We start from the raw sequence: 14,613 nt of genomic DNA on the forward strand, positions 1-14,613 counted from the left end.
AGGAATATTTTTTAGGATTTTTTTTTTCAAAGCAAAAATTCCAAAATACATTCTGAATACTCTTTTGCTCTATGCAGATTTTCCTAGAAGGAGATACTGTGAATGTTTATGACCAGCGTGGCCACAAGCATTCAGGCTCCTGTGACACCCGTGGGTCTTGTTCTGATAAGAACTGTTGGCACTGGGCTTAGACAGCCACATCTCAGGGAACTACTTAATGTGACTCAGCTTCTGCAAGATCAGTCTGCGAATACTGAGCCTGCATGACTCTAAGCCAAGCCTGGCTCACAGCCAGTGCACCAAGGCACCATGACTCCAGGCTTCCTGGCAGGCAGCCAGTAAGCTTTCCCTGGGGTCTCTAATCTCATTACATACTCTCCATTTAACTTACTCAGTGAGTAATAAAAATCCTAGAAAACTTCAGAGGACTTTCCCCCCTTCCTGTATAGACAGAGGGCTGAGGAGGTACAGAGGCCCATGGAAACCAGCCCAGGTAGAATAGAATACAGTAGACTTCAGAACTGAGTAGGGAGGGGCAGGGGAATTCTCAGTCATAACGAATTGGAATGCCTGAGTCATAAAGAAATGCTTATTTACCTTGATAGAAAACTTTTGTATGTCTACTTCTTATAATAAAGAACCTGAATGTGTCACTGGTAACAGCAGTTGCTATTTGTTTCTGTCTTCTTGGTTAATTCCAGAGCACATTCAGAAAATGAAGGCACTTCTTTATCATCTGCTGACTCCTGTACCAGCCCTACGAAGATGGATTTATCCTACAGCAAGACTGCTAAGCAGTGCCTAGAGGAGATATCTGGTAAGTAACCTGATTAATGGGTGGGTCAAGCCTCAGAATTTTTGTAATCTCTCCATAAGTCTTTTATTAAATCACATTTGTGCTATCTTATTCCTCTTACATGTAAATGAATTATGTACATCTCATACTTCACAGATTCTTAGGGATTTGGTTGTTCTGTTTAGAGGGATCTCTCTGTTAAGATTCCTATAGAGAACAGTAGTGCTTTCAGAGCCTGGTATTTTAAGTAATTGTTGCCCTGGGTCAAAGTGAAAATAATAAGTGAAAACCTAGAGAATCTTCTCTTGTTAATAAGGCAGCCCTTGAATATATTTAGTTTTTAAAAATATTGAGGATCATGTGTCAGTGTTCATTTTTCATCACCAATACAACCTGTACTATCTTCAGTTTTGTACTGTTGAGAACACTGCAAATGTGTGTTCTTTAAAAAAAAATAAATCTAATTACAGGGAATATTTTAAAATATATAGATGATATAAAAAAACAAATACATATACATACCCTAAACACAGTTTGTCAAATACTTAAATGTATAAAACAAAATTCTCAACTTTAGTCTAATGATTTTCCTAGGATTCATAAGCCTAAGCATATATGGAAGGCCTTTGGTATAATTTTATTACATACTAGAGGCCTGGTGCATGAAAATTGATGCCCTACAGGGGAGGTTACCTCAGCCTGGCCTGCCCCCTCTCACAGTCCGGAGCCCTCGGGGGCAGGAGGCAAACTGGCAATCACCTCTGCTGCTGCCACTGCCGGCAGTGCAAGCCTCGGCTGGCCCTGGTTACACTGAGCCTTGGGCCAGCCCTGGGCAGCTGGGAAGCCGCCATACAAGGATTGCCTGTGCTTCAGACTGGCCCTAAGCAGCTAGGGGGCTGAAGGGACTCCAGAGGTAGGCATGTGGAGAGGCTGGACATGTCTGGTGGTGGGCCTAGCCATGCCATGTGCCTGCCACCCTGGCGGGGCTGAGAGGACTGGGTGCCACCATCTTGTGGCTGTGGGTGCCACTATCTTTGAGGGTGTGACAGTCAATTAGCATATTTCCTCCTTATTGGCTGTGGTGCTGCCATCTTTGTTAGGGCATGAAAGTCAATTAGTATATTCCCTCTTTATTAGATAGGACTAGAGGTCTGATGCATGGAATGCAGGAGTAGGCCTTCCTTCCCCTGGCTGCTGGCACTAGCTTCCCTCTAGCACACTGGATTTGGGCTTCCCTACAGTTATCAGCAGGCACCTGGGACCCGGGCATCCCTTGTAGTCCTGGCTTTGTCCAGAAGGGCATCTGGTCTAATTACCATATTATACTTTTATTATTACAGATAATTTGGTACATGAGCAACTAAATAAGCTCTTAGCAAAATATACTGGGGAAAGAGAGTTTAAGGACATTTTTATCTGTTACTAAGCATAAGGATGCATGGGAGTAGAGACATGTCTGTTATCCCAAAATATCTCTGGCTCAGCCCTTTAATATTCCAAAGAAAAACAAAACAAAATAATTGCTTAATTTAAAATAGTACCAGAGTACTCCAAGGATGCAAAGTATAGCTCTGAAGCTTATGAAAGTAACCATATCACAAATATGGGAGTTAATAAACTTCCTACCTGGGATGACCTGAAACACTTTGGCAAGCATTAGCTGTCATTGCAATACCTGCCAATGGACATTGACAACAATGACAGCACAGCATCCCAAGATTCCTTTAGGAATTAACACCAGTGGTTTTATTAGACATCAGAGGTTTCCTGTGACTATTATAGTGGGCCATGGCAGGGGAAATGTAGAAATGGTGATGCCAAAGCATAGCTATGGAGGTGGAATTTGCAGATTTTCCAAATACTTGGGGCAAGTGTTAATCTTTCCCATAGCTCCAATAGCCCCATGGGCAAAATGATGATGCACATCTGCATTGAGACTAGATATTTTTTAAACTGCAACTTCTCTATTAACTGACTTCCATGCACCTCATTTTTGCTGACTACAACTTCCTCTCTTATTAGTGTCTTTTTGTTTCCTTACTCCACCACTGATTCTACTAGGATTTCCAATTCATTGATTCCACTTCCTCCCCAAATTTTATGTATTATTTCTGCCACCCCCACCTAATCAGCTTAATTCCTGTGGTAATTGAATATAATTTTACTCTTGCATAGCCCTTCAACTTTTTACTACATGTATGCATTTGATGAAATCAGACTTGGTTACATTCAGTTCTTCACTTAGTCCATACCAGCGATGATGGACTTGGAGAAAACACATCACATATTGATGTGACTAACTTTACCTTTATGATTATGATATTAAGTGAATATTTAGCACTGCCTATCAGTCATTCTGTAATTCTCTGATTCATTTACTCTTTTTTCCACTCTTTACTTTCTTTTCAAAACTACATACCATGTCTCCCATTATTTCTCTTAACCAATGACCTTGATGTTGACTTCACTGAAAAAAAAAATCAGACAGAACAGAATTTAGTTTCCTGCTACCACATCTACCCATGTACTGCATGTATACCCACTTTCTCTGCCTTTTCTTGGGTTATTTTCTCTCATTCCTCTTCAATATCTCCATCTCCACTAAATCACCTTCTGTAGCACACAGGATGTTACCATCTCTTCAATCTTAATTAAAAGAACAACTTTTCTTCAGCCCCTTTCCAGCTTCCCTTCTCTTTCTTATTTCTGTGATTGCCTCTTCATTCTGGCTGCTAGAGAAACTAGAGACCACATAAGCACTTCAATGTATTACCATGCCCTACTTTAGACTGGCTCACAGGATATTCTTTCTGATACAATTCGAGATACGGGAAGATAAGTGTTCTAGAAAGTAGAAAAATTAATTCTGGCCTCTGCACTGCAATTATTTAGCTGGTTGAATTGTTCCCTGGTACATTTTGTTGTGATGTGACTATTCTGATGCTTATTAAACTCACAGAACTTGTGAGATAAGGTTTTATTTTTCATCCATATTTTTTGGTAATTATCATCTGGGATCTTATACATGCCAGGCATGCAAAGCATTGGGAAAGCAAACAGGACTAAGATGTGAGTTCTTTTATAGAAGAATAAGAGAAAAATACACTTTAAAATGTCAAATAATAAAATTGCTTGGCATAAGTTCACTATAGAGAGTTATATAGGACTTAACAGAAAGTCACACGTGTATATTTTGGAATTCTAGTGGACAATGAAATCAGGGAATAATATTTCAGGAAGAAATAACTTCAGTGAAAATAATTTGGGAAAAAAATTCTACTTGCCTTATGATTTTCATTAGTTCTTATCAGAAAACAGCATTTTCTCTAACTTTATTGAAATCTTAGTAGCTCATATAATACAGTTTCAATGCTATTGTTGTTGAACTCTTATTGCTAATAGTTAGTGTGGGGGCCTTATAGGGAGTAATTCTGTCCTGCTCCCAAAGTGAAATAGCCTGAATGATACAGAACTCTGATTGAGTGAGCCTTCACAGGATAAGATCCAGGTTTTGTAAAAATTTCAAGTCCATACATTTTGGGGGAATCTAAAAATAACACAAAAATAAAAAATACAAAATGGTATATAGTGTTTAGGAAAGGGACTTAAACAGTTCAGAGCCCCATATCTTGAGCACCATGGGCTTCACAGTGCCATACCTTGAGTCTGGTGTGGTTTTGCCTGATTAGTATCCATTGCCCCATCTGTTTATAGCAGCACCTTGATTTTTTTTGAGGGAGAGGAGGGCCATGGCCTCATGATTCTGTGTTCACATGGACCAAATGAAATGGACCCAAGCAGATCCAATCAAACAACCAACTGCCTTCACCACAGTCACTTTCAGGAATGGACATGTGACCCAACTCAGTCCACTCAAAACCAATCAATCTCAGAACTTTTCCTGAGACTATTAGGAAAGAGACACTCGATTTTTCCCCCACTAGACCTGAAGATAATAAAAATAAAGCTTGGAGCTTCTGGTGGTTACCTTCTTATTCAAGTGAAACAAACATAGAGGAGACATAAGAGAGTGAAACAATGAGCTCAAAGTCATTGTAGAAAATGTCTCCGAACGAACCATCTGACACTATCCCTCCCACCTTCCCTTCAATTTTATGTTATGGGAAAATCCTTTTTGTATTTAGACAAATGTAAATGGCATTCCTATTGCATAACCTGGGAGACAGAACATGGAATGAAGTGTGATACTATTAAGGAACAAACTTGAGGCAGATTTGTTAGAAGGATTCACTAGTTATCTGGGAAGCTTTGCTGTTCACATTTTTCAACTGAGCAGTAACTCAGGTGAAGCTAGAAAAACATAGTGGAAGTTAAAATTGTAGTTAATTTATGGTATGAATATAAGCATCAGAAATGAGGGGCACACAATATGATGGCATACTGGAGAAAAACTCAGAATTTTCACAAGTCTTACATTCCAAAGTCCTTATGTATATCGTTCTATTTATTACTATTTGTCATATTTTTAGGGAGGAAAACTAGCGATATTTACCTGATCTGAAGGTGATGGTTCTAATATCATTGTAATGGCCTGGTTATTAACTAATAACTGGAAAGAAACAAAGGAAAGCTGCAATTTAGATGCATGCCCAGGAAGGTCTAGGTGACATGGGAAGGTGATTGTCAGCCATACCTGGGAACAGGGCATTGGAACAGGGCATTGGCCAAAGTAGGCCTGGTCACTGCAAGCATGGGAAAATTTGGTATTTAAGTTCCTGAACAAAGGAGCCCTCCCCGCCTTCACTGCTTGTGGTGCTCTCATGCTCTGCTTTTGCCCACATGGCTCATGGCCACGTGGACCCCACAAACAATGGACTAATGGTCTGTAACTTGCGTGATGCTATAGGGGACCCAGCCCCACCATGGAATGAAAACTCTGGGCACTGCCTTTGCTTCTAGCTCTACTGAAGCCCCAGCTACACATTTTCCATGACTGGTTTAAGGAAAATGGACTTTAACAACTGAGGAATATAATGTCATGCACATAAAAGCCATTCATTCTCCCATGCAAGTCGTAGAACATTCTTTTTCTCAAGGTATTGCAAGAACCCCAGTAGTGTTCAGAGAAGTTCCCTTTGTGCAGTCCACTAATTATTTCATACAGTGAAATGTATTATGTAATGTGTGGCAAGTAGTGAGTGAGATTCTTGCTTCTAGCCTCTCCTTTTAAGATTCATGCCATGACCTTGATATTATAAATCTGGCTGAATTGACAGTTCAGATTTAACAGATTTGGCTTGGGTTTTATTCTCACGTTCATTGACAAAAGGAATCTGGCACCAGAGACCATCTCTTTCATCCAGTACCAGGAGATCCTGCCAAATGTAAAGTGAGCTTTATTTTTCATTCCACGAGAATTATTCAAGAAAGTTTTTTGATTTTTTTTTTCTACATAGGTTCACACTTGCCCTTTTTTGCATAAGAACATCTACCAACATGTGTAACATTTGTTTAATGCACTTTTAACCTTTATCGAGAATTTATATTCAACTGAGAAACATGAGTAGATGCCAGACTGATTCAGTATCAACAAAGTCGGCTTATCATTTGTTAAAAAAAAATTTAAAAAAAGTAATAAAATAACAGGATTAATTCAGGAAATCATTTTAAAAGTGAGACTTTCATTTAAATAGAGAGATAAGCTAATGGTTGCATGTATTATTTCTGACCTCAGACTTCTTATTGAATAATGAGAAATATCTGTTATTTAAGACCTTTGTATATAGTCACTTAAGTTGCCTTTTTCTTGAATGCTTAGAAAGATTAAGAAGATTTAGCTGGGGTAATTTAAGTCAGTTTAGATTTTTTACTTAAATAGTCACTTTATAATCATGTTTACTAAAGAGTTGAAAGGTTTCCCATTCAGAACAGATAGAAACTTTACTTTGTTTTAGGTCAAGTCAAAAATAGAGTGATTTGATTTTTAGTATTGATTGGTCTTATTTGTCTCCTATTCATTTAGGCTTCCTCTTTCACCTATATACATTTATGTGTGTGAATTCAAAAAGTATAAATACAATAGTCATGTATAAATATACACCCAAAGTAAGCAAAAATAGCTGCCTCTACAGAAGCAGTCAGTGAGTTCTTTGCTATTGTTCAGGGTATACTTGTGAACTGATGTATTTTCAGGGGAAAAATTACTTTAATTACTAGGTGTATCAGTTCATAATGCAGATTTTTTTCAATAGATGGAGTTACATGTATGTTGATATATATGTGATTTGATATGTATGCTATTTTGTTGTATTGACAGCAAGTGTCAAAACTTAATATGTCAAATTTGCTAAAGGTGTTAACATCATAGATATTTTTTACGCTTAAAAATGTCAAATTTTATGCCAAAAAAAAAAAGCATTTGTGGGAAGTTTTCATTCACTACTTTTTTTTGAGGAAAAAAAAGTTAACGTATACTTCAGGAAGCTTATGGTGAACATGCTCAAGATAGTTGTGAATGCTGGTTTGAACGCTTTAAAAGTGATTATTTTTATGTGAAAGACAGAGCATGTCCAGGTCAACCGAAAAAGTTTGAAGACCAACAATTACAAGCATTATTGGATGAAGATAGCACATCAAACTCAAAAACACTTGCAGAAAGAGTAAACATTGCTCAGCAAACAATTTTAGATGATTTACAAGCAATGGGAAAGATTTTAAAGGAAGGAAAATGGGTGCCACATCAACTGTGATTGAAAAACAAATGGAAAACTGAAAAGTCATTGGTAAAATACTGCTTCAATGGCATGCATCAAATTGTGATTGGTGATGAAAGGTGGATTTATTTTGAGAATTCCAAATGCACAAAATCATGCGTTGATCCAGATTAACCATCAACATAGACTGTAAGGCCAAATCACTTCAGAAAGAAGATAATGCTGTGATCAGGAAGGTGTAGTGTATTATGAGCTTCTAAAACCAGGTGAAACCATTAATACTGATTGGTACCACAACAAATAATCAATTTGAATCATGCTTTGATCATGAAATGACCAGAATGGGCCAGAATTCATAGTAAAATGATTTTGTTTCATGATGATGCACCATCACACACTTGAAAACCAACCAATTAAAAACACATTAAAAGATCTTGCCTGGGAAGCATTAACCCACTGCTGTATTCACCAGATCTTGCTCCTTCAGATTACCACTTATTCCAATTGATGGCACACGCACTTTCTGAGCAGCACTTATAAACATACAAATAAGTGGAAAATTGGGTCTCTGAATGGTTTGCCTCAAAACAAGAAAAATTCTATTGGGATGGTATCTGCAAATTACCTGAAAGATGAGGGAAATATGTAGCTGGTGATGAACATTACTTTGAATAAAGCACTGTTGATGTTTCTCTTGAAATTTTTGTGTTTTCTTTCATTACAAAATTCACCATTATAAACCGATTACACCTAGTACAAATTGACAACAATATCTTTAAGCCAAAAATAAATAAATAAAATAAATAAGCTATTTTGATGTTTTCTTCATTAGGGTTATTTCTTTAAAATGACCAACCCTTCCTTACTTGCTCCATTAGCCTTAGCCAAACCCTTTCAGGGTTGACTCTGCAGGAAGATTATATTTTCTGCCCCATTGAACCAGGGTGGACCATGTGATTTGATTTAGTCAACAAAATGTAAGTGGAAATATGACATAGGCTATTCCCAAGCAAAAGCTTAAAAGCCATTGCTTGGATTGCTCATTTCTTTCCTCTGTCATATCAACATGTCTCTGATTGGAGTTGATCCTTTAGCCTGGATCTTGGCATAAAGGGTACCTGGATCAAATAGACAGGCTACATAGAATGGACATAAATGTGCATCTTTGTGGGGTTTTTTGTTTTGTTTTGTTTTGTTTTGTTTTGTTGTTTGTTTGTGTGTTGTTTTTTGGAACACACTGAAATTTGTAAGTTTGTCAATTCAATATAACTTAGTCTAAACCAGACGTTCTCAACCTTGGTGCTATTGACATTGGAGTCTGTACAGTTCTTTATTGTGGGGCGGGGTCCTGTCACTGTAGGATGTTTAGTGTTTAGCAGCATCATTGGCCTTTGCTATTTAGATGTCAGGGGGCATCTCACATCCCAGATATGACAACCAAAAATATCTCCTGATATTGCGGAGAGAGCCAATTCAAAACCACCCCTAGCTGAAAAACTCTAGTCTTAGCTTAATAGTTCTCAAAATGGGGTCCCAGAGCCAGCAATGTCTGTATCACCTGGGAATATGTAAGACAAACAAAGTCTCAGACTCCTTTCAGACCCACTGAGGGAGGAGGGGTGGGGTGAGACCCAGCAAGCTACATTTTAATAAGCCCTCCAAGAGGTTGTGAACTTTAAAGCTTAAGAACCACTGGCCCACAATGAATTGCACACAAGCACTCTTGTATAAAAAAGGACAGAAAGTTAACTGTATTGACATTTAAAGCATAAGGATTTGCTGGTTGTGAATCTGTAAAACTTTAGAGTGCGTGACAATATACTAGTGTAGTACCTTTCAGGCAAATTAAAGTTTTAAAACTTCACCAAATTTACCATGATCTCATAGCTGGCGATTCATTGAGTCAGAATTACTAAAAATAAAGAAAAAGTTCTGATTAGAAATCCAAACAAAAGTAGCATTTTGATCCTTAAAAAATATTTAGAAAATTATGTTTTAGAAGGGCAATTATCCATTGATATAATTTGACATTTGTTTTTTCATTTTATTTGAACACATTTTATATAAGTACAATTTATTTTTTAAAGAGCAAACATTGAGAATCAATATTTGTAACTCACAGTCCTGTGTGTTTAATTGAAAATTTTTTATCACAACTAATCACTGTTCTTTCCATCTGATTCCCTTTTGTGCATCTGTGTAGAATGGATCTAGGGATGGTGTGTCCTGAGCCTGAGCATAAGGAATAGTTAACTTTGCAGAGTAGAATGTCATCACATTGAACAGTATAGGCAATATACAACAATATGCTAATTTATGTAATTAAGAGATTGGGTACTTCAAGTAGCTGATTTTTCTGAGGTGAAATATCAGAATTAATGTAATCATATTAGTGCAGACAATGATAGGGATTTATAAATCAATTTCAATGACGTGAATATTTCTATATATTTCCTCACTTTTCCCCTCTTAACAAAGAATGCTTATGGACAGAAAACCTCAAAGACTTTTTTTAAATACTTTTCCCTTAGCTCTCAGTAGTATACATGATCTCTACTATACCTGGTAAGTATTTTAAAAGTTTTCCTAAAATCAGAATTTCAGGATTATAGTATAGTACAAGATAGATGCAAGATATTTATCTTAGTTAATTTTATGTCTTTATCAAAATATTAAAAATTTGGTTATGCAGCAGTAGATTTATGGACTAGACTAGGAAAAATGCTCAATATCAAAAGATATATTGTACGTATTATGTTTTTTATCACATCATTATGTTTGACACACTTGGCCATAAAATTTCCATTTCATGCTTTGAGTAAAAATATTGGGGGGGGGGGAACCTTTTGTGTAGGTGTTTTGCAATTTTTTTTATAGAAATAAATCATAATTTTTGTTGTTGTTACATTAGGATTTCCTAAATAGCTTAGCATGAAAAGCCCTTGCATTTGTACAAGATGAAGTAAAGTCTTTTCCTTTAAACCGTTATCTGTCAGCCGGAATGTCATGCTCCGTTTTTCAGGTCCTTTACACTCTTGAATTTGATTTGTGCTTTTACAGCACAAATCCCAACATTCAGGAGGCAGCTCTGCCTGCTTCAGCTGCCTGGAGCTAAAGAGAATTGGTCTGTCATTCTCGGTGTCGGGGAGTGAGTGCTGTGTGTGTCTTGTGAGTGTGTGTGTCCGCCTCTGAGACTGGGTGGCTAAGAGTGATTTAAATGTGCACGAGGCTAATAGCACAGACTCTCATTCAGCCTCGGCTTTGAAACCTGTGGCATTTGGGGCTGGACAGGCGCTTGGGTGCCTCCGGTTTAATTTAGCACTATGTTTGCTGCCATGGCAGCCAGCAGCATCCACTGCAGCAGCAAGGAAGAGCCATAGATCTGGGAATGCAGGTGGAATACTAAAATGCGAGAAGCTCGTGCAGGGCTGGGCTTCAGTGCTTAATTTCTGCTCTTACGGGGCTCTGATGCAGAGGCTGTACGTGCTGCTCTGTCAGCTCATCGAGAGTCAGGGGCTGCAGACCGAAATCAGGGAAGGGCTGCTGAGAGGTGGGGGCGGGGTGGGGGGGGGAAGCAAGAGACATAGCTGGTGCTTCACTAGCTGGCATTTGGGAGCACAGAAGCAAGAGAGGGAAATGCAGACCCATCGCCCTGCTGAGACCTGCGATTGGAGGAAGATGGGAAAACGTGTTTGGCTTCCTGTGCTACTTTTCAGCTGGAGCAGCGTCTTTGGTGAACTCTTTTCTGCTTCAGATGTTCCAGCAGAATATCTGTAAGTACTGCTGATTCAGGAACTGAGGCAGCAAGCTCAAGTGTGGCCAGCTACTTAATTGTGCCATCGCTCTGGAATCTTATGTGAATGCTTGAGCCTGCCTGGGCTTTTATTGAAGTGCATGTGCTAATTAAAACCAAAAAGGCCAGATGCCATCTCCGTGAAAAGAGACGATGTGAAGCCCCATTGAAAAGAAGAAACCACGAGAAGAACCATGCATCGGCCAGCTGAACTCTCCGTGTTTCGAGGCAAAGAAGTGAGGAGGAAGGGCGCTTGCCTTCAGAAACAGAAGTCGCTGACCAATCTTTCCCTCACCAGCGAGGCGGAGAGGAGACCCACTGTGCGCATCTCCAACTGGTTTGGAAATGCTGCAAAAGCCAGCCAGAGGGAATCCCGCTATGCGGAGAGGCCCTCGCTGTCCAGGTTCCTCTCCCGGTCCATGCAGTCTCTGTACCACACCGGCGGCTCAGGGGCCTGGGGCCTCCTGCCTGCCAGCCAGTCCGGTAGCCAGAGCCTGGGGGACTGGTCTTCCCGGAAAGGCTTGGAAGGTGAGAGTGATGAAGACAGCCGGTCTGAGGATGAGACCGGGTCCTCCAAGCCCAGCAGCATCAGCAGGAGCTGGGCGGAGGAGGAGGGGGAAAGCTGCCTGCGGGAAGGCACAGCCCACCTGGATGAGGACGTGATCCTGACCATGCTGGGCGACCTGGAGCAGGCACTTTACACGGACCTCCTGGGTAAGTTGGGTCTGCTCGTAACAGGAGGATGGCATTGTAAGAAGTGGCACATTTGCATGAGCCGGGTGTCTTCCATGCTTCCGACTGCTGTTTCTAAACTGTAGTTAAGAAGAAAAAAAATTTTAATTCCTTGTTACTTGAAATTATTTTCTTGGTAAAGCTGAGTTGTGATAACCAGTGGTGAAATTTATTTGGAGAAAGTAAATAGCACCATTCTGCCCTGGGCGTTATTGGCCTTGACATCCAGTTTATTTTAGATATCTATAAGTAAGTGTTAATATTTTAAGACTCCAAACATGTTTTTACTTAGTCATTGTTGGGGACTTTTCCTTCAACTTCTCTTGAGGGAACCTCACCCCCCGGTATATAGTGAAGAAGGAAAGGCCTCAGGAGTAAATTTTCTGTAGAGTCAAGTGTTTCCTCTACTGACTCAGTGGCACGTGGCCCTAGTCTAGACCTCAGTGACAAGCACCATGAATCTAGTAGCACTTAAAAAAACATGGAGGCCGCTCTTGACAGCCTTACCCACTTACATTTTGGAGTGTTTGTTTTGTGTGTGTGTGTGTGTGTGTGTGTGTGTGTGTCTGTGTCTGTGTGTCTGTGCTTATGTGTTTTCAGTAGTTGGCAAAAAAATGCTCCTAAGTGTGTACATTTAAACTGCTATGTAGATAATTGAACTGCTTTTATACTTTACAAACTAGGCCTTTTTGATTACATGGCTCTCAATAGTAACTTCTGAAATAATCTTTAACTAACTATGAAGATGTCTGAAGTCATTTTTTTAGTTTTGTGATTAACTTTAACTGCCAGTTTGCCACTTGCCTGAATAACCAAACTAGATACATTTTTATACCTGAATTCAGTGCTTTACCGAAGGGTATTTACATCATAAATAGTTCCTTATTCAAAAATCCATTAAACTCATATTTTATGTCAATGCATGTTTTTACAAAATACTTCATAGAGGACTCCTGAAATTGGAAAGAATTGATTCATACAACTTATGCTAAATATAGGTCTGCCTTTATTCTCTCTCTAGGCCCTTCTGTTAAAAGATATTGTATGAGCTTTTCTGGAATCTTAGGGAACCAACTTTAGAAGCACAAAGCTTAGAGAGACAGCAGAGGCAATTACTGCTCAATTTTTTAATGTTAGTTTGGCTTTAAAAGAGTAATGTGTCCACAGCTGCGGAAATGGTGATTTCTGAATCTGAATACACCAGGTGCTCAGAGGCTGAAGATTTGCTGCTATACCATTGTGTGATTTCTGCCCTGAACTGCTCTTCCCAACAAACACGTGTGTAGTACAAAGGCAAGGCAGGGAGTCCTGACCCTTAAGGATCTTTTCTTCTCTCTGCTCCTTGGGAACTGTAAAATCCGATGATATTCATCTCTTGCCTTTAAAATTGGAGCATTTGTCTTGTTCTAAGTACTTCTTATGTGAGTGTTTTCAAAGGTGAACAGAGAGCCTACCCCCCCAGACAGTATTGGTTGGTTGCTCCTTGAAGGTATAGCATGCTGTGGGTGTATGTACGACACATGCCTTTCTGTGCGTAAGTAACTTGGAGCATTACACTGTTAGAGGGGTTCTCTCAATAGGAGTCTGTGTATTCCAGGGTTTTTAAAGTGAGCTTCTACTGACTTTGTGGGATTATCCTCTTCAAGCCATTTTTTCCACTTCTACCAGTACTCAAGAATGCAAATGAGAAAGTAGGAGGAAGAGTTTTATTCAAATAGCTCTGATATGAATAATCATAGCAGGATAATGAAGCATCCCAATGCAATTCCCTAGATAACTGATGCATGTTATGTTGGTGGATATTTGCAAGCCCACAGCCCACAGGAATTTCAGGATTTCTGCCATGTGGCTGACTAGGTTTTGCTTCTGGCTCAAAATGACCTCTCACAAGTTAATTTTTGGGCAGGGTTCCTTGAGTTTCAACTCTTCACTATTGGATATCCTAATAAATCAGACAGTCAAGGGTCTACACTAGGGGTGTCGAACTCAATCAGAGAAGGGGCCAAAATCTAAAATCCAGCCTAAATCGCAGGCCGAATGGTTTACTGAACAGTCATAAACTGTCATTGTGATGGAAACGCAGCGGAGTGCAGTGATGACAGCGTGGTGCGGGCCACATTGCAAGGCCTGGCGGGACGGATTTGGCCCGCGGGCCTTGTGTTTGACACATGTGGTCTACACCATAGCTCTTGATAAGAATATATTTACAAGGTAACTGAGGAGATGAAACATTTCTGTCCAAATCGCTGTTGAGGTCCTCCACAAAATTAGGGTTATTTCTCAAAATAAACGAGGGAGCTGTTCTCTAACTAATAACATTTGTAATGTGGATGGTGTCGAGGACATCATTCTCTGAATCAGGTTCTTTCAGATGTAATTTGATTTCCTATTAAAAGATGACAGTGCTGGCAGTGTTAATTACAATGTGTGTAATTAAAGCCTAGGAAATAAGAGCAGGGCCGCACAGATTAAATGGTCTGTCTGCCAGGAAGTGAAATTGCAGAAGCACCAAATGGAGCCTGTTATTCTGTGCCCTGCTCACAGAGGAGACCTGACAAGCATGAGAGAGCAGTTTGCACAGACATTAACAACTCCACGTGAGTTGCAGAACATACTTT

The 14,613-nt window shown here is 39.5% G+C and overlaps 1 protein-coding gene across 6 annotated transcripts in view; it reads left to right on the forward strand.

Annotated features, from left to right (window-relative positions):
- Positions 1-14,613, forward strand: part of NAV3 (neuron navigator 3) — a 558,961-nt gene that overhangs the window by 392,595 nt on the left and 151,753 nt on the right. For all 6 annotated transcript variants that reach the window (XM_045588279.1, XM_045588277.1, XM_036456217.2 and 3 more), the window contains one exon: positions 702-817. In XM_045588279.1, the coding sequence (XP_045444235.1) occupies positions 702-817 (116 nt within the window). The remainder of the gene's footprint in view (positions 1-701; positions 818-14,613) is intronic.

The sequence above is a fragment of the Pipistrellus kuhlii genome, unplaced genomic scaffold (assembly GCF_014108245.1).
Source record: "Pipistrellus kuhlii isolate mPipKuh1 unplaced genomic scaffold, mPipKuh1.p scaffold_m20_p_3, whole genome shotgun sequence".
Classification (NCBI taxonomy): Eukaryota; Metazoa; Chordata; class Mammalia; order Chiroptera; family Vespertilionidae; genus Pipistrellus; species Pipistrellus kuhlii.